General features: G+C 41.9%; 1 protein-coding gene across 3 annotated transcripts in view; it reads left to right on the top strand.

The window, feature by feature from the left end:
* Positions 1–23,535, top strand: part of alk (ALK receptor tyrosine kinase) — a 419,663-nt gene that overhangs the window by 372,186 nt on the left and 23,942 nt on the right. For all 3 annotated transcript variants that reach the window (XM_004559269.4, XM_004559268.6, XM_076877725.1), the window contains 6 exons: positions 8,583–8,748; positions 10,145–10,292; positions 13,713–13,823; positions 15,040–15,181; positions 17,450–17,617; positions 18,047–18,139. In XM_004559269.4, coding sequence (XP_004559326.3) covers positions 8,583–8,748; positions 10,145–10,292; positions 13,713–13,823; positions 15,040–15,181; positions 17,450–17,617; positions 18,047–18,139 — 828 coding nt within the window. The remainder of the gene's footprint in view (positions 1–8,582; positions 8,749–10,144; positions 10,293–13,712; positions 13,824–15,039; positions 15,182–17,449; positions 17,618–18,046; positions 18,140–23,535) is intronic.

Below are 23,535 nucleotides of genomic sequence, written 5' to 3'. Positions count from 1 at the left end.
TACTGTAGGTCTAATTAAAAACATACCACGGGGAAAGCTTTTTTATTAAGTTTCAGACCATTGCATTGTGCTATATATTAAAAAAAGAGCTTCTGTAATTCAGTGACATCACTCACTGATTAGCTGATCAGACGGCTGCTTATTTTACAAAGAGCATTCGATCTACTGAATAGCAGCTGGTCAATGCAACTACTTTGCTCTCAGCCCAGAACCGCTGATGCTCACCAACCCAGAAGTGCAAATGCTGTAAATATTTTTACATATAAAGTTTCGCTGGTGATCAGATGCAAGAACACTTAGCCCAAAGTGACCCAGCGTTGAGTAAAAATTGGTGTGTAGAGGATCTAATGAGCTCATTTGTGCACTTTTCATGCAGCTTATCTGATCTGTGATGTGAGTCTCTCTTCAGTCGTGAACACAGAGCAGGCTGTTTATCTCTGAAGGGTCAAACAGGGACGGTTGCATACATAAGTGCTGACCAGCTAACATTATTTGTTAATGTTTGCAGACTGGAGGGCATGGGTTGGTCAGCAAACAAGAGCAACTCAGTCTATCAAGTTGATCTTTAATGCTAAGCAAGAAAAATGGCATTTCAGTGCAGCGTTATACAAATGAGAGTGTTTGTTACATGGATTTTGTTGCACAGGCAGCAACAAAAAGGCCATTTTAATGTGCTTACACAGGTAATACTCGGCATGGTTACAATAAAAATGGCAGCAGAAGTAAATCTCCTCAGAGAAAGATGGGACTGATCACACTGCTCTCGCCCTTGTGATTATCATAGATATTAACTCAGGGGAAAGAAGCTGAACTTTGGTTATATGTCGGCCATTTCAAAGACAGCCTTGAGCGCTTAGCATTCGTGGGGCGTCTCTCTTCACCCCTTCTGGAGCTGATGCTTTGACGTCTCCAGGGCAGGACGGCAAGCCTGATGAGGGTTTTAGCTCAGCAGACCTGTCACTCCAACACGGCTCTCCTCTTCCTCCGACACGCTCAATGATTAACCCCACCGAACATCAACGTCTCTTGTCTCCTCTCACTCTCTCCTTCATTTCTCCCTTCACTCTCCCGCCATATCTGCTCCCAGGACATTTTGTCCCCGTTTATTTTCAGATTTGCTTCCCATTTTTGCCACGGAAAAGCCGTTATTGAGTCTCTGTTAGTTCACATTATTGCCTTCTCACCCAGCCGCCCTGTCTCTCTGTCAGAGCTCACTCTTATCTCTGTGTGTTGTCCCACTTCTTCCTTCTGATCCCTCTCCCCCCTTCACCCTGACTTCACCTTCACTCTTTTCTGTCTTCTTGTTCTTTCCCCTGGTCCCTGTTGATTCCTCTCTATTCTGGCAACAGACACTTTTATTTCCCACCACCATTGTGCTGTATGCCACCCGCAACTCACTGCTGACTCATCAGCTGCTTTTGGGGGATGAGGGTTGAGTAAGTCAACTTATATTAGTTTGCTTCACTTTCTTCCTCTGATTACCTCGTCCGATGGGAAAGAAGTACATCGCTAACTTCAAAATGAGCTCCAGGCCTATTTTGTGACCATGTGCTCTATGAGAGTGTGTGTGTGGGTGTTTGGCTTGATAAAGATTGGTTTCTTTAGATGATAAAACAACTTTACAATATGCACTGCTGCAATACATGTGTACAAGCATTAGCTTCTTTGAACACAGTACCTTTCAAGAGCTAGGTGTCCGACTTTCATTCACACATCAGCAGACAACAAGAACAAGTTGTGTAGTAGATTAAAAAAAAAAAAAACTGGCGTTAAATCAAAGACAGACGGGATGCTGATTGAGGCAACCCGATTGGTTCTTGAGAGTAACTGACAGCAGCTGTTGGTCCCTGAATGATTCATGCAGAAAGGAGTTTTGGCCCGTTTGTGCTCACTAATTAGCTGCACAGAGGAGAAGAAGGAGTCTTCATTGGTTACTTGTTCATCAGCACCAGCCTGCAGCAATCACTTAACTAGTTGCTAATATTTTGGCAGGGTGGGGTTAGTTACTAAGACAGATCTGAGACTGATAAGGATGAAGGTGCTCAAGAACTTCTACTCCTGCACCATCGAGAGCGTCCTGACGGCAAACACCTCCACCTGGTTCGGGAACAGCACCAAGCAGGACAGACGAGATCTGCCAAGAGTGGTGCGCTCAGCCGAACGCATCATTCAATCAGAGCTCCCTGACCTGCTGTCCATCTACACCAAGCGGTGCAAGTCCAAAGCTAGGAAGATTATGATGGACCTCTCCCATCCCAACAATGGACTCACTGTTGAGGTCTGGGAAGCGCTTCCGCTCCCTTAAGGCCAAAACAGAGAGAATGAGGAGGAGCTTCTTCCCCCAGGCTATTCGGAGCCTGAACCAGGTGTAGGACTGGACTCTCCCACACATCACCACACGCACCACCACACATTTCCTGTATTCCTATAATCCTATAATTTATAATCTTTATAATCTCTTCTGCTATTTGCACATTCTTTACTGTAAATTCCTAAGTTAATTTGTAAAGTTTGTAGTAAACTGTAAATTGTAAATATTGTGAAACTTTTCTTCTGTCATTTAATGGTCGGGCATTGTACAGCTACAAGCATTTCACCCCCATGTCATACTGTGTGTGTGTGTGTGTGTGTGTGTGTGTGTGTGTGTGTGTGTGTGTGTGTGTGTGTGTGTGTGTGTGTGTGTGTGTGTGTGTGTGTGTGTGTGTGTGTGTGTGTGTGACAAATACAATTTGAATTTGGCTGCAAAACAGGCTCTTGTAATTAACTGGACTCATTTACTTCATAAGCTCTGTGCTTAGCATTCAGATCTTGTTCATAGCTTGCCAGCCTTGATCCATCTTTCTAATTGTTGGCCCAGAGAGGACAACTGTCACTGGATAAGGACGATACATGCTAAGAGAGGAGAGTCTTTGTACTTGCGTTTTGCTTACAGTGTGTCTATGATGATTCCTGTAGCTTCAAAAGTTGTTGGCCTGGATATTTCTGGAGGTACTGGAGAAAATGCCATTTAATAGCATGATAAAGCTTTCTTTTGAATAGAAAACTGAAATAAGGTCTGTTCTGTTCCAAAAATGGCCTATTAGGCTCACAATCAGACCCAATTGTTGTTGTTTTTTAATTTATTTTTTCCATTCAGGGCTGGATTAATTTGGCTCAACAAGTCTTGCAAAAAAAATTAAATAGTTTATTCATAATTTATTGTAGCTGTCGCGGCAATGAAGTGGAAATGAAGCTAAACCAACATTGACTTTAGAGGACTGATAACAAAACTGGAGTTATTTTTCGTTGTGAACCCCAAAGAAAAACAAAAATATCAGCTCTGAGATAGCAGAGTTAATTTTTTTTCCCCTGGAATAAGCAGATCCTTGTTTTCAGGCCGATGCTCAGACCTGACACAGAACTGCACAAAAACAATAGGCGGCAGCATTTTAGAATGTGATCCAGGAAGCCCGGCTTGAGTAAAGGATGCATGAAGATCGAGTGAACACCAGACAGGCTGGTGGTCAGCACTGTTGTCTTAAAGCTTATTGGTCCTGGGTTTGAGCCACTGGGCCCTCACTATGTTGAGTTTGTACTTAATCACCATGATTGGTCGGGGGACAAAAACAGAAAGTGCTTTCTCCCGAAATCAAAGCCATGTTAGGTTCATTCTTCTGTCACTGCACCGCTGTTCCGCTCAGTGGGTGGGTAATGCAGGAAAAGTGTTTCCTTCTCGACAAACGCCACCATAAACAGCTGAAATATGCTTTTCTGTTGGCGAACGTGGACTTTTCAACTTTGTCCGTTGATGTTATGTTACTTTGCAGCAAAAGCTTAACCCGTATTCAACTTTTCTGACACGCAGTCCTCTTTGTGCGTTGCCATCCACTCTGCGTTGACCACCTGGGTCCATTCAAATAAATGAAAGGGCTGCTTTTTTTCGTTTTTCTCATAGCATACCTGCGAGTCTGAATGAAGCCAGAATAAGGTCAGTCGGTCTGAACAAGGCCTTTCTCCATTTGGACAAAAAGCAGATCTGAACCCTAATAAGCCAATTATGGCTGAAGTTAAAGTTAAAAATACTAGAATTAGAGCATTTATACCTTTGAAAGCATGCTCACAGAAAGTCTCCCAGTGATGGTGAGAGTTTCCTGGAGCTGGAATCTTTTGTGTGTGTACTGAAACACCCTGTGAAATATCCCAGGACCACCTAAGGTTGTTTGTGTTGTTTTGAAAAATGTTCAGAGGGGATAAAAACTGTTTGAATTACTGTCAGTGGTGCAACCCAATCAGAGACCCAGCGTATTTCTCAACGCTGGGTCTCTCTGTTTCTCTCTCCCCCTCTGATGCGACTTGTCTGGAACAATTTCTCGCTGATGAAAGTGTGCAGCTTTGCCCCTTTCTTTGATGGAGGCCACTGTTTGTTATGATGATGGCATAGCACGAGTGGCAAAGTTCACAGAAAACGAGATTCATGTAATAGTCAGGCAGAGCCAGACTCTCCCTAGGGGTGGGTGTGTGTGTGTGTGTGTGTGTGTGTGTGTGTGTGTTGTAAGTCAAGGGGGCTGAAGAGTTTGCACAACCACTTACTGGAGAAGGCTATCATCTTGTTTTGTTTGTTTAGTGAATGGCTCATTAGGCCAGTTGTGCAGTGCGTTTGGGTGTATAATCCATGTGCACATGTGGTCGTCTGAATTCATGTTGATGGACCAACAAGATCAATCAGTTGGGTTGAAGTGTGAAACCAGCTGCACCCAAGGGAGACAGGAGAGAATACAAACAAGAGAGGAATCTGCGTTCAGTACCAGCAGTGCTCATGTGAAAAGCTCGTTTTCTATAACAAGGATCTTAAATCTGAAGGGCTTCCCCCAAATCAGCAACTGAACCAAAATGTAAATGCATGAACATAAACAAAGGAATACATAAAGTGAAATTCCCAGCATTCCTTTCACTGATCTCTCTCGTCTCTATGCAGCTTTTCAAGAAGTTTGCCCGCGTTTGCTGCTGGTTTGTGCTCACAGAGTTGGAATTTGACTCCCTTTAAATTTGCCGTGTCTCTTCCCTCGCCTGGCTCATTAGCTGGTAACCTTCGACCGCTGTAACACAGCATGAACTGGGACATGCTGCATGAACTGGGACGTGCCTCTCACACACTCATGTCACAGACTTCCCACAACAAGGGGATGTGAAGGGAGAGACATGGCTGTTAACAAGAGGATCACTCCAGCGCACATTCCAGCGTCTCTCGTCAGTTAACCGCCAGTGCAGCGCATAAACCAATTCTGCATCCAAAGCCTTGGTTGAGTTAGTGTTCTTCAAATGAGGCTTTGGAAATTTGACTGTAAGTGGGCAATGAGCCAACAGCTTATTTCTCCAAATGAGAAAAAAATAACAAATCAGGCCATCTAACTTTCACCCTTTTTTTTTCTTTGAGCATGTCCTTCCAAAACATCTCAAAGTGACCTGTTAAGTATATTAAGATTTACATCTAAAGATAGGGTTTGGGGCTGTTCTGCTCCAGTGATGGATTTATTCCCAGTAGTCTTAACTATTTTCCAACAGTGTTGAAAATACTGGCCTGATGGGTCAATTTACTTCGTACTGGAGTCAGACAAACCTGCAGTCACACTACAAGTGTTTTTTACAGTAGGAGTGCATTTGCTAAGACTGGGCTAAACTCCAAATCGCTCTCTTACCAAAGTGATGTTTTAAAGTGTTTTTGAAAGCGTTGGCCTCCTTGAAATAGTCTCTGCTGGCAACACTTTGCTAAACTCGAAAGAGATGTTTGTGGTGAGACAGAGCAGAGCTTGGACGTTGGCCTTGGACCGAACCACTCATGAGAACCAGGCTGACTAATGTGATGCTCACCATGCAGTCTACGCAAGGTGTCATTAGTAAAAATAGCCACCGTTTGAAGTGGCAGGGGCAAAAAGAGGTCATCTGGATTAATGTTTTAAAGACGAAGTCAAATTATCATGTCTGGAAGAACTCTGTTTCTTACTGTAACACTTTATAATAACTGATCAGAAATCGGTGTGTACTCACACATTGCTTGTTCACAGACAAACAGGTACACAGTCGCTCATAACAACAGCTTCCTGCAGTTTCTGCTCAGTCAGAGAGACTGGAGTTTAGAGAGAGATGCTGGTAAATATTGGAATGTCAATTCTAGGGCTTCATCTGCAATAGGTAGTACACAGCAGGGAACTTGAACAGCAGAAGGTGTTACAGTGAGAGTATCGTGGCTTTAAGTCACACTTCTGAAACTTGTCTTGTCTTCTCTTTCCTGTTTATCCTCTTGATATTTAATAAATTTGCTACTGTTATCTGATTTTACACCGTTCATAGACAAGTATAAGCAGCATTCCAGTTAGGCTTGGGTGGTATTCATGTTTTCATACCTTCCTTCCTTCTAGGTTTTTGGTATATGACACTATCTGTGTTTTAGTTTTATTTAAAGAGCTGACCTTGTGGCAGTAGAAGTTATTATCTGCTGCTGTGAGAGATTAAATGACTTAACCATTACTGTCACTATCTGGCATCAGAGTTAGTAGTTTGTTTTATGTATTGTAAATGTATTAATGTCCAACTATAGACTATTTATTAAAAATGGATATAGCACTCCACCATGGCCCTCTGGCTTTGAAAGGTGAATGTTTTTGACTTCACCTACTGGTGGTGGCCAGAGGGCCCGGTGGCGCCAGTGTCCGTCCGGCAGGGCAGGGCGCCCCAGGGCAGCTGTGGCTACAATGTAGCTTGCCATCACCAGTGTGTGAATGTGTGTGTGAATGGGTGGATGACTGAATGTAGTGTGAAGCGCTTTGGGGTCCTTTGGGACTAGAAAAGCGCTATACAAATGCAGGCCATTTACCATTCACCGTCTTTTTGAATTTTGATATTCAAGCTTGTCAAAGCTTAGGTGCAAATTGTAGTCTTAGTTTCAGATTCTTGGCTTACAGAAGTGGTCTTTTGCTGCTATAGCCCATTTGCTTCACACCAGAATGCTCTTCCTCATGCTTTGTTATTAACTAGTGGTCATTTGAGTTACTGTTGCCTTCCTAGTTTAAAACAGTTTGGCCGTTCTCTTCTTACCCCTGACATCTGCAAGGCATTTGCGCCCAGACATCTGCTCCTCTTTTTCAGACCATTCTCTATAAACTCCAGAGATGGTTTCATGAGCATCCCATTGGATCGGCTGTTTTCAAAATCCTCAGCAAAGTCACTTAAATCACCTTTTTTCCTCATCCTGACGCCTGATTTGAACTTCAGCGTGTCATCTTGACCATGTCTGCATGCAAAAAAAAGGAACTGCTTCCATGTGATTTGCTGATTTTAAATAATTGTATTAACAAATAGTTGAAGAGGTGTACCTAATAAAGTGGCTGGTGAGTGTACAAGTGGTTCCTCATGGTTCCTTCAGCAGACACTGGAAAAACTGTGGATATCCAATACAAAGAGTTTCAAATGGCGAGAGCCAAATATTCCACACAGCTCTATTAAGGGGAAAAAACTTTGCATTTGGTTTGTTTCACAGCTCACTGAGCTCAATTTAATCTTCTGCCTGTAGAGACTGCCCTCTGGTGGCCTTTGTGTCCAGCACAAGATAATAAATGACTTCAAAGCGCTCTTTCTGTATACGTAATATCCCCCAAGCCTAATTACATTCACACTGAGCATCCATTTTGAGGTTATGAAAGCCAACATGCAACTCATCCTTCCTTAGAAATGACTTTCACTTTAGCCAGTGTCACATTTTCAATAATCAACCCTGCTGTGAAATGAATTAGAAGTAGTCTCAGGGAGAGAGAGAGAAAGGTTCCCTGGTGTCTACCTCACCGCTCTGTGTTCACAAGCCTTAAGTAAGGATTTAGTCCTGCAGCGTTAAGTCCTTCTCTGTCCATCTGACAAGACTAATCTCATGCTAATTACAGTGAGAAGATCTCCAATTAGCACAGACACATGGGATTACATGGAAAATGAGGAGAAATGTTTGTCACCTGTGATCCCGTCAACCAAGTCCCCTGCTGCTGTTGCGAATGTGACGATAGTAGCATCTCATATGAGAAGCTCCAATAATTTACATATCTTTATATTTGGATTTATTGAAGTGAAAGTGGAGCAGTGAGGAATGTTGAAGTGGAATGAATGTTAGACAAATAGAACTGTAATTTCAGCCTCTTCATCATCTTTAACTTTGAGGGGGCGATCGTGGCTCAAGAGTTGGGAGTTCGCCTTGTAATCGGAAGGTTGCCGGTTCGAGCCCCGGCTTGGACAGCCTTGGTCGTTGTGTCCTTGGGCAAGACACTTCACCCGTTGCCTACTGGTGGTGGTCAGAGGGCCCGGTGCGCCCCAGGGTGGCTGTGGCTACAATGTAGCTTGCCATCACCAGTGTGTGAATGTGTGTGTGAATGGGTGGATGACTGGATATGTAAAGCGCTTTGGGGTCCTTAGGGACTAGTAAAAGCGCTATATAAATACAGGCCATTTACCATTTACCATTTTGCTTAGCTGCATGCCTGACTGAACACAGAGTATGTGCCTCTACTGCTAAGCTCTGCAAAGTACTAAATGTTTTCCTTTAATTCCCTTTTCTTCATCTGCAGCCAAAAAATGGATTTTTCATACCTGTGGGGCTGTGGGCCCTGAAGGTCCAACTCCCACTCAGTGCCTAAACTCCTACAGGAACAGCAATGTCAACGTGACAGTTGGAACCCGGGGGCCATTCAAAGGCATTCAAATGTGGCGGGTCCCAGAAACCGGCTCCTACAGGTAGGACAGTTGCCAGCCTATAAAGCCTCAGAGCACACAAACATCAGAGCTAGCCATTTGAACACTGAATTTCCACTCAACACCCACTCTGGAATAATTTTATCTTTTTCTGAAGGGTCTCACTGTGAAGTCATTAGGTATGTGTGCTTCTGAGAGCTCAACACATTCTGTATACAGTACACACTTAACCTATCTTTCTTAGACATCAGCACTCTATGCAATTCACATTTTTCCAATGCCGGCTCTTCCTCACGCCCACCTCTGCTCCTCAGTGCAGCAGAGCAAGCAGTGAAATATTGCTATCAGATTCTTGCAGGAAGGAGCAGAGGCTGGAGTAATGGCAGCTAAATGGCGTGATTCACTTTACACCTGACTCTAAAATCCAAAAACACCCACCTCCGCTTCTTCGTTGGTAGCCTTTAAGCCTTCAAAATAGCTCAGCAATCAGCTTTAGCACCTTGACCCCTTGCCGCACACTGCTCCAAGATTAATGCTGCAATATCCAAAGCCTGTTTTTTTTTTTTTTGTTTTTTTTTTCCAGGGATCAATATCCCTCCGGTGGGCATTCATGACAACATGAGCCGTTTAACTTAGATTTGACTTGGAACAAAAATTTCTCTGAAAGCTGCAAGCCTCCCACATCAGCACAAAAGCAAACGCACACACACCGCTAAGCTCAGCCAAAACCTCCATGTCTTAAAATACCTGACTAACAGCACAGACCGGACGGCCTGAACACATGTCCAGAGTTTCAGAAAGCACCTTCTGTCTCCTCAAAACTGTACAATTGTTCTTGATGCGGCCTGGCCCAGCTGCCAAAGCGCTTAAATGAAGTTGACAGACGGCCACAGAGATGAATATGCGCTCTGCATCTCCCACAAGTCATTAGGCAAACAGCTGAGGTAGCTGCTACTGAGCACTGGGCAATGTTCTGTCTCCCGATCAAGCTCGACCACCAGGGAAGAAAAATATCGCAGTGCTCCCAAAAACCAATCAAGTTGTTTTTTATTTGTCTGGCAAGAAAACTGGAGCATTTGAAATGAGTGTTCTCCGATACATAGGTGTGTGTTTGCATGTGTGCTTGTGTGTCCCGTGCACTCTGGGTTCTGTATGGTTTTTTCCCCTCAGTGTAATGTGCCACAGTAGGTCAAATGGTTTTTATTAAAAACACCCAGAGTGAGTGTGTTTTAGTGTATCCAAATGAATTTTGGCTGTTACTTGTTGTGCACTCACCAACTCGCAGGAGGAATGCACGAGGACTCGGCCTCACAATATTTTTTATGCCGCTTGTTTCACACAAATAGAAATAAAAAAAAAAAACACTTTCTTGTCTCGTTAGAGTCATTTTCCTGTTAATGACTTTTTGTGTTATTCATTTATGTTCATTAAACTCCAGGGTCACCGTCTATGGCGCCGCTGGCGGGAGAAGTGTCTTGACAACAAGCAGGTCACACGGTGCCTACATGACGGGAGACCTCCTGCTGAACAAAGGAGAACTGCTTTACATCCTTGTAGGACAACGAGGAGAGGATGCCTGCCCCAATGTGAGTCGTCTTTACAATAATTCACGGCAGTTTCGTAAGTCAGCTATCGCGCAGTAAATAGGAATACTGTTGCATCTGGGACTCTGTAGTCTACAGCGTGTCATAAAAGCAAGATAAACTTAAAAAATGAGAGTAAAATAGCTGTAAATGCTGCAATGAATCAGCTTTATGAATGAGGAGTCCCAACATTTCTTTTTTATGGACACACAAACTGTGTCAGTGTAAGAAGATTGAAGTTGATTCTAAATTTGCTCGAATGATATTGCTGTCCACTCCGTAGAGAGACTAACATATTCTCACATTACACATTATCCAAAAAACAAGATCATTAACTCCCTGCAGCCTTCCTCAAGTACGCTGAGGTCTGACTTTGGAAACCCAGACAATTCATGGCCTCCAAAAACTGTTCAACTTTCTGCTCCAAGCTTGCAGTGATGGCCCCGCCGTGTCTCTCAGGCTCACTTTAGCCAGACTCAGATGCACCCATCTACCCAGTAATGTTTAAAAACGTTGCATAATCTGGTGTGTTTGACATGCATACACATTTCCAAAGTAGTGGAGGAAATAATGTGATGTTACGGAGTTTTTCTTTTTCAATATGCCCTCATTTTGGATTAATTGGAAGCAACATGCCTTCTAAAAGTTTGGAAAGGGTAAGGTTTGCTACTGTGTTGCATTATTTTTCATGTAACAATGTCTTGTAGCTTTTCTTCCTATTCTTAATTGATATGGGATTTTAGCCATTCAGCAGGTCAGGATCCCAAATCTTTATTTATAGAGCACATTTAAAACCAGCGTGTCACAAAAACCCCTAAAATAAATGACTTTCTAATGATTGATGATACACTACATTCAAAATGTTTACATAATACAACACATCAGCATCCTATCTGTCTCCCTTTGACCGGGAGATGATCAAAAGTATTTTCCGACATTAACTGAGAAATTCAGCTGTTTAATACAAGATTTAAACAGTTAAGAGACAAACGACTCCTGCACAAATCCATAAAACCTAAAATAGTGCACATGTGTCGTTTTTTTCTGGTAGTTGTTGAATTAAACCAGGCCTTCCCTTAAAAGTATTACAGCATACGTTGCTCCAAAACTGTCATATTTTGTTCAGCATTAATTAATGAGGCTTTCAAAGATGTTTAAGTTATCCCATGCAGCGTGCATAAATTTGCCACCCTGTCTGATATGACCAAGGGTTGGTGCTTTTGAACTATGAGCAAACAACAAGGTGGATGGGCCCTAATGTATTTTAGCTTGCAGAACGCAGCATTGATGATTCCCTACAGACTGATTTTGACTGTACTGGGTTTCATCTTTGCCTGCAGAGCTTTTTCCAAATTTCACCATGAATGAAGAAGTCACTAAACAATATTCTTCATTATTTTTACTGTTAGTATTTTCCCCCACAGGCTTTACCCAATAATGTTATTTAATAATCTTTTTAAATGTGAGATTTTCCACCAAGTCTTTTCTCTTTTTTTTTCTTTTTTTTTTTAGCATTAAGCAACTTGGAAACAGGGTTGCAAGAGAACCTCGTGTATCTCAGATAGTTTACACTAGCTGGACATGAGGCTGCCCAAGTGCCTGTTTGAGTTTTGTGGCTTTGCTCTCTCGAGGCAGCCTGTCTAGCCTTTCAACCGCAGGTCCTCACCACTGTCATCCAGTTATTAGTTTTTAACACAGTGCTTTCTGAAGTGCTCTGTACAGACAGCACTGAGAGAGACTTGGCTGTTCCAAAGTGAAACTGAAGTCATTTAAGGTTTCTCTTATTTTCCCCCAGTTCTGACAGCGAGAGGCAGCAGCTCTCTCCAAAGGGTCGTGCAGAAAGTGATTTGTGCTGCAGAACAGTGTTTTCTCACACCTGGCTTTCCCTTATGTGACGGAAATGATATGTCCCTCGTCTTTAGAATTATTCACTATGTCTTTTTCTTGCTGCGCCACACACACACACACACACACACACACACACCCTTCTGTTCTCATTCTCTCTAAAACACAAAGTTAACTTAAATTGAGAAGCTGCACAGGCAGAAATGGCTGAGAGGGAAGGAATAGTGAGGAAGACTTTCCCAAGAACATTTGAATGCACTCCTTTCGACCCCGTCTACTTGTCAGTCACAGTCACAAAAGTCCCGCCCCTTCCTCCGTTTCAGACAGCTTTCAAGAGTGTTGCCTGAGACAGATGGAGGGAGCTGAGAGAGAGCGATGAGCGACTGTGAGAGTTTGTATGAGACTCAGACAGAGCGAGTGAGGTAAACCTATGCCCTCTCACTCTTAAAGTGGGACTCGCTCCAGGCAGTTCAGCATCATAGCGCACACCATGCAGACACATCAATTCACAGGGTCTCGGTCGGGGCAAAGTCCCTGCCTCTGACATTATTTGCCAACAAAACATCCAGGTTCATTTTTTTTCAAGGGAGCTGAGAAAGAGTGAAACAACACCATGCTGACTGAGAGGCTGTCTTTAATGGGTAACGTGATAAATCGGCTGTAAACCAAATAATTAATGGGCTGTTCTTTAAAAGTTTTTCACACACCTTTAAAAGGAAATGTCTAATTATTCAAACTTACTCAGCCTGCAGTAAACATGAATAAAATTGCAGGAGAATCAGAGCAAGAGTGAAGGGAAAGGCTTGCAAAATGACAGTGAGGCCTGCTATGATGTATGGTCTGGAGATCTTGGCACTAACAAAAAGACTGAGTTGGAGCTGAGTGGAAGATGCCAAGATTTTAACTGGAAGTGACCAGGATTGAAAATTAAGGATTATAAATGAAATGGAGAGCTCAGGGTGAGCAGTTTGGAGACAAAGTTAGAGAGGCAAGGCTGGTTTGGACATGTGATAAACCGGACAAAGACTGTTAAAGATGGAGCTGTCAGGTAGGAGGAAGAGAGGGAGACCTGTGGATGTAGTGAAGGAGGACATGCAAAGGGTTGGTGTGACAGAGGAGGATGCTGAGGATAGGATGAGATCCGCTGTGGCGAGCCCCAGAGGGAGCAGTTGAAAGAAGAAGACCAAATCATACTTAAAAGCAAATATGACAAACCACAAGCAAAAATATTAAAAAATATTATGATAAATACACTGGTATTGTGTGATTATTTTTTTAATAACAACCCTAGAGCCGGCACCATTATCAACTGAGTCACAAGATTATTTTTATACAGTCAGCATGGGATAAGTAAACATGTGAGTCACTTTCAGATAGTCTTGCGAGGGGAGCATTGGTGCTTTTCAGTTCCTGTGTGCATGTGAATATTTCTGCTTGGTATTTGCACACCATTATAATCCTCAGACTCACAACAGCTGCGGTCTGGCAACCGCTCAGCTTTTTCATACGCGGCCGACATCCACGAAGGCAATTCTGTGGCAAACTGACATGTTTCCCTCTCTGCGTCTCTCCCCGCAGTCTAACGGCATGCTGAATAAGATATGTCTGGAACAGAGCGGCCCAATGGTGAACAAAACACAAGTGAAAGGAGGGGGAGGAGGCGGTGGAGGGGCTACGTATGTATTCAAAGTAAGAAGGAGCTGAAGGGGATGATGATGTGCTCAGAGATTTTATTTTTAGCAACTGCTCATTTATACGGACGTTGATTCCATTGATAGTCCAGTAAAAACTATGTGCAATAAAGGGATTTACTGATTGTACCATTTTGAGCCATTATAGATGTTTATCTCTTTGTTTATCATGCTTTTGTTGAAATGTGTACTTTAAAGTCCTTGAGCTTCACGTTATTCTGTCTTTTTTACATTTAGCCAGCAAAATTGATCGGCCAGTAAAATCAATAAATATCATTTTAATAGTACATTCAGGGCACTGCAGCATTCATCTGATTCCTGGCATTGAGGTATTTTTATTGGCCTGCTGCTCAGTATATGAAAGATTATAATTTTAAAGAGCCAGCACCCCAATCTAGGACACAGGTCTTCATATCCATGTGTTTACTCTCATCACTGAACAGATGATTTGACCAGTAGGCCAGTCTCCTTAAAACCAAGCAGGCAAAATACGCTTATTTGCTTTCTTGCCAAGAGTCAAAAGCGAAGCGTCTTGTGGACAAAAAATGTGTGTGTAGTCTAAGCTCAAGGAGAAGGCCTGTTTTCAACTCAGGAAAAAAAATTGATATATAATCACAAAAGACCTTCAGGTTGGATTTAGAATTGTGTATTTATTGTACAAAGTGTCAGGAAGAAAAACCTCTCAAAGCTGCTGAAAGGATTATGATTGCACCGGAAGCCTTGTTTTTGAATGGTACATCAGAACGCTTTCAGACAATAAAAATAAATAAATAAGCAAACAAGAGAAAGGAAGTCTAGCATTCAGCTTGGGGAGATATTTCAGTTGCTGTATAATGATAATGATGGACTTTGCTCTTGTGAACGACAGCTTGGAACCAGAGGGAACAGAGGAGGTAACAAAAACCTCCACTGCTAAAGCTCACTAAATGAACTCTAATTAGTTTACTCTGTACAAAAACACTCTTTTGGTTTGCTGCTGGTTCCTTGAGTCTCACTTTGAGGCTCATCAGTTTGTACAGATTAAACAAATGAGAGGTACCTTGTCCAGTGAGCGTAAACTGCGGTGGATTTCCCAGGTCAACCAGCTGCGATTCTCGTGTTTGTGGACCATACACACACTAGAATGAGGCGAATTTCCCAAAAAACATAACCACACCTTTGAAGAGCAAATCCTGTGCCACTACATAAAGTAACTGTTATCAATACTGACCCAGGTGGACAGAGAAGTGTACATCCCTCTCATCATCGCTGCTGGGGGAGGTGGCCGGGGATACAGCAGCCAATCAGAGACCCAGCAGGAGCAAATGGACTATGACCCTAGCCAACCTGGACGCAATGGGAAGTCACACGCTGCAGGTATGCTACACACAGCTTTGATGTAAGTGTTGGTTGTATTTGTATGTATCACAGCTTTGTTCCCCTGTGGGAAAGTGCACTCTTTGTGACTGCAGTTATGTGTGTGTGTGAGTTACAGAGCTGGGTACAGGGAGAGACAATCTACTGTGTGAGTTTGAGTTATAGAGAACAAGATAAAAATGGTTGAAATAATGAGAGTAGATGAGTAATGCAGTGTGTATGGCTTATCTTTCCTCGCTCTAGGATGAGCCAGGCTGTGTCTGTTCTGTTTTCTTCTGCGTGCATGCAAAATAATAAAGTTTACAATTGGGCTTCGACAGTGGAAGTGTTTATTTGCATGTCTGCCCGTCCTCGGAAACACACCAGTTTATCCTGAAGGTGTTTACTTCCCACCTCTGTGTGCCAGCATCTGTGTTATAACAAAAACAAACCGGCGCGGCCCTCCTCACGACTCGCCTCCGAGTTTGCTGGGCAGAACCGCACGCTCCGCTCTGCTGGTGTAACGTCACATCCACACTCGCTGCAGGTTTCATTAATCATGTGCTTCAAGGAGCAGCCGAAAAGCATATAAGGTATTGATTTTTACATCTTCTCAAAGCCCAAGGTTTCAGTTGGAGGAAACTCTGTGAATAAAAAAATGAAATGTTAGCTGTGTGTGGAGGCTGCTGGGACGCTGGGATTTTGGGGTTGGTTTTTTGTACCTCAGGTTTTGGGGGAAAAATTAAAAATAAAATTGTCTGTTGTCAGCTGTTATAACTAATGGGTTAGTGATTGCTGTGTATGTACATACTGTATGCCGATTGGCCAACATTTAAGCCACCTGCATAATTATATCCTCCCTCTAGTGCTCGCATTAGCTCTGATTCTTTGGCATATAGACATGCGACCTCTGCGGGTATCCTGACTGTCTTTCGAGTCCTTTGGATTGCAGGCTAGGGCCATAAACTGGAATCCAGTATATGAAACCAATGCAGAACTGCCATAAACCGGCACTTTTTCTAATGGCCAGCAGGGGGTGTCTCCTTTGGTTGCAAATTGCAACTTTTATCTGCTTCCTTGTCACAAATGATTCCTACAGAACATTTGATTCCTGATGCGGCCCAGAATTGAACCAGCAACCTTTGCTTCCCAAATAAAAGGTGTTTAATTTGCTACACCGCAAAGAAAACGCTTTATTGTACATATAAACTACACGATCAAAGTCAAAGGAGCTTGCAAAGAAAAGCGTCTGGACTTCTTTAAGTTGCTTGAAGACGTTTCACCTCTCATCCGAGAAGCTTCTTCAGTTCTAAGGTCTTCTCGGATGAGAGGTGAAACGTCTTCAAGCAACTTAAAGAAGTCCAGACGCTTTTCTTTGCAAGCTCCTTTGACTACGATGACCTGGATGACTGAGAACCTTCACAGACATACACGATCAAAGCTCTTAACTTTTATATTTTAAAGACGCCCATGTAACCATTGAATTGTCATCACCTTTAAGAAATACCTGAAATAATAATAGTAGTGCTTGAATAAACTATATGATGGCTAGACAACCTTGTGCATTTCTGCTGAGTTACTAAAGTCTATACGCGTGTGTAATACACAGAATAATATTATAATCTGTGATATTTTGGAGGGTTTTGCATTTACTTAATATGATCGCAACTTCCCAGTATCACCCTTAGCAAAACTGAGTTTGACACCACTGCTTTGGGGCATGGCTAGTTAAGTATGATCTTGCTGTGTCCGTGGTTTTGCAGTCAAATCTACCTGTTAAATAATGTGTCAAAATGCTCATGTTAACTAGAGTTACTTCACAGTGGTTTCTCTTGTTTGTGGGACCCTGGTAGATCTGTCGTGTTACAACTGAATCTTGGAGAATTTTGGGATCCTGCTGAAGTTGGAGTCAGGGTCAACGCCTTGGGCAGTTTTTGTGATGCAATATCCTGCTGGCAAAAGCAGCTGATCTCGTTAGCTGCCAATGCAAGATTTGGGTTGCACGTGTCAAACTAACATCCATGACTCAAGGTGTCCTAGCAGAACGCTGCACTGTAACGAGATGATCAATGCTACTCGCTTCACTTGTCAGTGGTTTTAGTTTTGTGGCTGATCAATGTATCCGTCTCTACTTGGTATGCATCTTGTCTTCTTTGCCTGTAGACATGCAAAAGTACTTGAATATCATTTGTCTCTTTCACAAACTCAGTCTTATTCACTACATGTCACTTCTACACGCGCTGCACTTTCTCCCTGTCATTATCAAATGTGTGTTATGTTTGGCGACAGGTGGAGGAGGAGGTTGGAATGACAGCGCTCCTGTCAGCCAGGGCGGCAAACCACTGGTGCTCGGGGGACAGGGAGGGCAAGCCTGTCAAAAGTTCTGGCAGACCCGTGGCGGCTTTGGAGGTGGCGGAGGTGGCTGTATGTCCGGCGGCGGTGGCGGAGGCTACAGAGGTCAGTTTGAGAAGATTTCACAGAAAAAAAGTTTTAATAAATAAATTGCCTTGAGCTGTCAGGTACGAGCCAAATGTGAATCTTGTAGGGCCATCTGTGTTTTTATAGTGACTGTGACAGGATGGCAGAGTTCATACAGATCAGGGATCAGACCCAATCCCAGAGACAGCTGCATGTCCTCTTCCTCTTACTGCTCAATCGACTGCAAATTGATCTGGATCAGAGTTTCCTCATATATAATATATATGTAGCATATGTATCGTCTTGTATTAAGTATAGTTTTTAAAGCACTTTAAGCTGATATTTAAAAATTCAGAGGAAGTCTGACTAACAGAAAACCTTTGTTTTTGTCCCATCCTTTAGTTTTTATATGGATGATATTCAAAATGTGTTGATTGCAATGATTTCTTTGCCTCCTGTGTTTTCCAGGTGGTAACACCTCCGCAGATAACAACCCTAAACATGATGGTGAGGATGGCTCGTCCTTCTTCAAGGGAGAACCCTTCATCCACCCCCTTAAAGGTAATGCCAGGTGATTCACATACAGCCAGGCTAGTCAGTAGTCAGCACCTATCATCAGCATATTAGCATGCAGCATTTGATGCCTTTGTAGTGTCTGTAGGTGAGAGTTAATGTGTTTGTACTTCACAGAACGATGAGAAAACTGTTTTTGCAATTGACATTTTAAATGAGTTTTTTTTCATGGTACATTGAGATTGCTTTCAGCAGAATAAGCAGAAGAATCTTGTAGAGGTGTGTAGAGCAAGAGGAGATCGGGATGCTTCACTCAGCGAAATTTTAAAAAAAAAAAGGTGCCTCTAAAAAATAACACTGCAGATGTGGACAGCTGTTCCATAAAGGGACACTCTGGAGCATTCACTTTAAACAAAACATATTGTTTTATTGATTAACGTGCCTCCAGATGGAGACAATAAACCGATCTGTAAATTAATCTGGTTGAAACCTGTTGATCCATCACTGCTAGATTTTTCTTGTTTTTTTGAACCTGGTATGAAGTGAAGTACAGCCTGACTGTATAAACATTAGGGGTGCAACAATACTAGTATCGATATTGAACCGTTCGATACAGTGCTTTCGGTTCGGTACACATATGTATGAACAATACAAAATTTTTAATTTATTTTATCAACTTTCCTTCTGACGATGCTGTCTGTGTTGAGCGCTCAGTGGATCTGCGTTCGACTACTAGGCTCGACAGTGCAGCCTAGGCGGAGTAGTCGAACGCAGATTCACTGAGCCAGGGCAAGCTAGCTAGACAGAAGTTAAGCTCTTCTTGCAACATGGCAAATTGAACCTCCCCCACCCTAATTCAGATGTGGCGTTTGGAACTATTTTGGTTTTCATGTGAGTATGACCCGCGTCATGGACAAAAGTAAAACAGTATGTCGGATGTGCCATGCAATGCTCAATTACATTGGTGGGAACTAGTGTGTTAGCGCAGTTAGCTCGTTAACACGCATGGGGCGATCTGTGGTAGCTCGTTAACGGAGATTTGCCGTGTTGTGGCGTTAACGTCATTTCAACGAGATTAACGCTGACAGCAATAGTGGGAACACAACGAATATGACTGCACATTTACTCTGATATCATTCTAGTGCAAAGACAAGTGTAAGCAGACAAAAACAACAAGCACGGATGCTACAAACTGTACCCGAGTTATTTAGCCAGCCGTTAGCACATGATTCTCCTCATGGGGACCTGATATGTTTAATATGCTGCTGAGAATATACCCCAGAAGAAGCGTATAGTATAGCTTTTATTTTGGAAAGAGCCATTTCTCTGTAATAAACTCTCTTTTCCAAACATGAGTGATTTCTGGATCAGATAGATTTTTTTTTTTTTTATTACTTTGTTGTTTCAGCAACATTAAATTTAAAAACTGTACTTTTGAGTTAAAATATATATTTATAATTTTAATAAATGACAAATTAAAAAGGCATGAACATTTTTTTTGTATCGAAAAAATATGAATGAAATGTATGAAAAAATATGACACCAAAGTATCAAACCGAACCGTGAATTTTGTGTATCGTGGCACCCCTAATAAACATCTATACATGTGTATACATCACCCAAGACTTTATCTTTGCTCAGTTTTATAGAGATATACGCCATTTATGTGTTTGTTGGGCAGCTGAGGCATCTGCGGAAAAGTCTTTGCTAAAAGGGGGGAAAAAGGTAAATAGAAACACCGTGTACTGCATTAATGACATGTTTTCCTGAAGAGGAACAATACATGATTGCTTTTGCACCACAAAAGATATGCAGTCCAAAGTGCCGGAAACCACCTTAGTGTGAAGTCTGAGTGACAGCATCACTTTGTGTCTCAATGGAGATTCAAGATTCTGGCACATTTTAAAACCAAGTGTTAACAAGGGTGCGTTTCCCATTTAGAAAAAAAAAAAGGTTTTGACTCAGATTCATCTATTTCTTTTGCAGAAATGTCACTTGTGACAATGGTGCGTCTCAATTTGTCAAAACCTTTCAAGGAAATCAAGGAAATTAATTTCCTTAATAAAAAAGCTAAATTTTGTTTCATTAAACTGCACAGAAAACATCAGTTTTAAAACCAAAAATCTGTCGTTTTCAGTCTTCTGTATTTCTAACTCTGGCTTTGTAAGTACAGAAGGAAATTTCAGCAAAATTCCAAATTGTAATGCACCATTAGAGACGTAATCCAGCGCACATCAGCTGCTCTCAGAATCAACCCTTATGGCTCAGCTGATAGGCTTTTATATATCCAGTTTGCACTAGACCAGCGGTCCCCAGCCTTTTTTGCTCCACGGACCGGTTTAATGGCAGACAATATTTTCACAGACCGGCCTTTAAAATGTGGAGGATAAATACAACAAAACAAAATGATACGACCACGACAAAAACTGTGGTATTTTGTAAATATAATAATAAACACAAATTCACTGTGTAACTGTGTAACTTTATTAGCAGCGTCCCCCTGAAATGCGCCTACAACGTTGAGAGTAACATCCTCCTCTCTGCTCCTTAATACTCTCTGGTCGCTATGGTAACGCATAAATATTTCTTTCAAAATAAGACACACAACTACAACACGGGAAAAGACCCAGGGAAACCGAGTTAACGATAAAAACCCTGAAAACCATAAATTTCACACCCGAGCTTCAACTCTCGCGTCCCGGTACCAAACGACTTGTGGCCCTGTACCGCTCCTTGGCCCGGGGGTTGGGGACAGCTGCACTAGACTATTATGCAATTCACCTCTACACATTTATACTTCTTTCATGTTTGTACAGCAAACATTGTGGCTCTAAAAGTCAAATATCAAAATGCTACTTTGGATTTCTTTAAGTTTAGCTAAAGTGTTCTGACACTATATATATATATATATATATATATATATATATATATATATATATATATATATATATATATATATATATATATATATATACATACATACATACATACATACATACATACATACATACATACATACACTCACACCTAAGCTACAACTGAGTGTCCAAGAAAGGTTGCTGGAAGAATCCTCTAATCCTCATCATTTTGTCTGCATCTTCACATTTTGTTTCATATTTTGTCCTTCAGTGTCTACTTGCCACATTTTTCAGGATGTACCAGATAGCTATAGCTGCACTTTGGCAGTATTATAACAAATGAGATGTTACCCTATGTGACAGGTAATGCAATTAAACAGGCATTTATAGCCATCCATATGAGTTTTAAACTGTTCACTTCCTGAAACCACTGCAGCAGAAGTGTTGTATGGATTCACAGAGAGAAAGTGATGTAAATTGCTGTTACACAGTGAGGGGCGGTGAGGGAAACATCAGACTTCACTCTATCTTAATTAAAGTAATTGTTTTATTATCTCTTGCCAACATCATGCACATGCAGACAGCAACTTCTCAAAATGGCTCCCAATCCATTTCCTGCTCCCTTTAAATACTCTAAAGACACACCTTCTTAATACACACTGGCCTATAAAAGAGCTGCAATTGAGGCAGGCTTCCTCTTTACTGGGAAAACAAGATGGCCACCACAAAGGTAACCTGCAACACTTTGTTACTTAAATGCTTTCCAACAATTGCAGCTGGGTAATCCCCCAAAAGGCATGAATTGTTATCAAAATACACAAATGGCTTATTGTAATATCTGTAATGTGATAACTAAAAAGAATATCATCCGAGTAAAGGTCAGGTTTAAGGGCATTGCTGTAAGTCGTAATCACAAATCTCTACGGCATCAATTTCCTTTGAGCTGCACTGGGAGATTCTTGAGCTCAAACAAAAACAGTGGGTAATGCAGGATCGCCCTGCTGTGTGCACTGACAGGCCTAAAAAGGATCAAAAATGATTTTGGTAATATTGACAGAGGCAACAGTTTGCAATACGGATTCCTAATCCACCGAATACGGCATACTGCTTCAAATCCTTTGTAATACAGATAGGGTTGCACAGCTGGCCACTAGATGCAGGGAGGCACCGAGGAGAGCGTGAATGTTATTAGAAGCCAGGAGTATATAAATGAGTCTCTGTCGATGCACCGGTGTGTAAGAGAGTGCCCAGTTTTTCATGAGTATGGTAAGAGACTAAGCAAATCATTATTCAAGAAGCTTTTGAGGAGAAAAATCACTCCTCTTTATCAGGATTCTTGTCTAGCGTTGATAGTGAAACAACTGCAGCACAGCACATAAAGGTATTTTTATTAGAATATTATATTATTAGAATCTAAGTCAGGTGTGCCAACAGGATGTCTTAGAAATGTTTGTAACAATAATCATCACCATCTTCACTTCACGAACATGAAGGAGCACTGAGCACGCCTGTGTCTAAAGAGCCACAACACGCCTTGATATTAGTATGCAGTCAGCAGCTGTTCTCGACACATTTGTATTCCTCCTCAGAGCCGTCTCTGTGTTTTTGGGTTAGATTTATGTATTTGTACGTATAAAGCTGATAACAGAATGATGAGAGAAAATAGATTCTACAGATGAATGCATTTGCTTTGCTTGCTAAACAGTACAGAATTTCACAACCAATAACTAATCTGTGCTGCACCGCCTTGTCCCTGCTTGCTGTAGTTCACAATCAAGAGAACTGGTTTCCCCAAATCTGAAATAAAATAAATAACGTTGTAAAAAATCTCTTTTAAAGGTCTTTGTGGCTATAAGCTTTCGGGCTATGGAGGGCAGAGAGGTTGCGGATTTTTCTTCTAGCCAGAAGATCTTTTTTTCTGATTATTCAAACCTCCATTCACAATCACTGAATTCATCTATTTTAGGCAAGGCTGGGCTGTAATGGAAATCTGCAAGCTCCCAGTTCCCCACGCAACAAAAGCAACCCACCTGCCTCTATAAACTGCTCTACAGCAGTTTGAACTGGCCAGATAGTAAATGCACGTAGATAAGAGTAATATGAATATGATCATTTTTCTGCAGAAAACCTTTTTAAATATATATAAATTTCTGGCTACCAAATTAGAGACAACAACTCAATCAAACAAATGTATTTCCGTAGCGACAGCCGCCCACCAACGAGCACCAAGTTAACATAATGAGCTCTCGCTGGGTTAGCCTTAACGAAGTAATGTTAGTCTTTGCGGGGGAGTGTGTGTGTGTTTGGAGCATTTCTGCAACAAGCTGTTTCATTGACAGTCAAAGTGGATGGCTGTCTTTGAGCTGCTTAGATAAATTTAAACTTTCATCCTTAAAGCTCTCAAGTTCGACATTGAACTCGGGGTCAAAGTCAGAGGTCAGGTTTTCTGAAAATCTTCTGAAACTCAAGAAGGAAGTCACTGAGGATTTTGAAATTGTATTGATCTACTAAAAATTTAATACAAGTTTGAATCTCAGTGACCTTGACCTCAAGGCTTTGTGAACAGAAGAACTGGAGAAAGATGCA

The sequence above is a fragment of the Maylandia zebra genome, linkage group LG19 (assembly GCF_041146795.1).
Source record: "Maylandia zebra isolate NMK-2024a linkage group LG19, Mzebra_GT3a, whole genome shotgun sequence".
NCBI lineage: Eukaryota > Metazoa > Chordata > Actinopteri > Cichliformes > Cichlidae > Maylandia > Maylandia zebra.
This window is presented reverse-complemented; position numbering and strand designations above follow the sequence as displayed.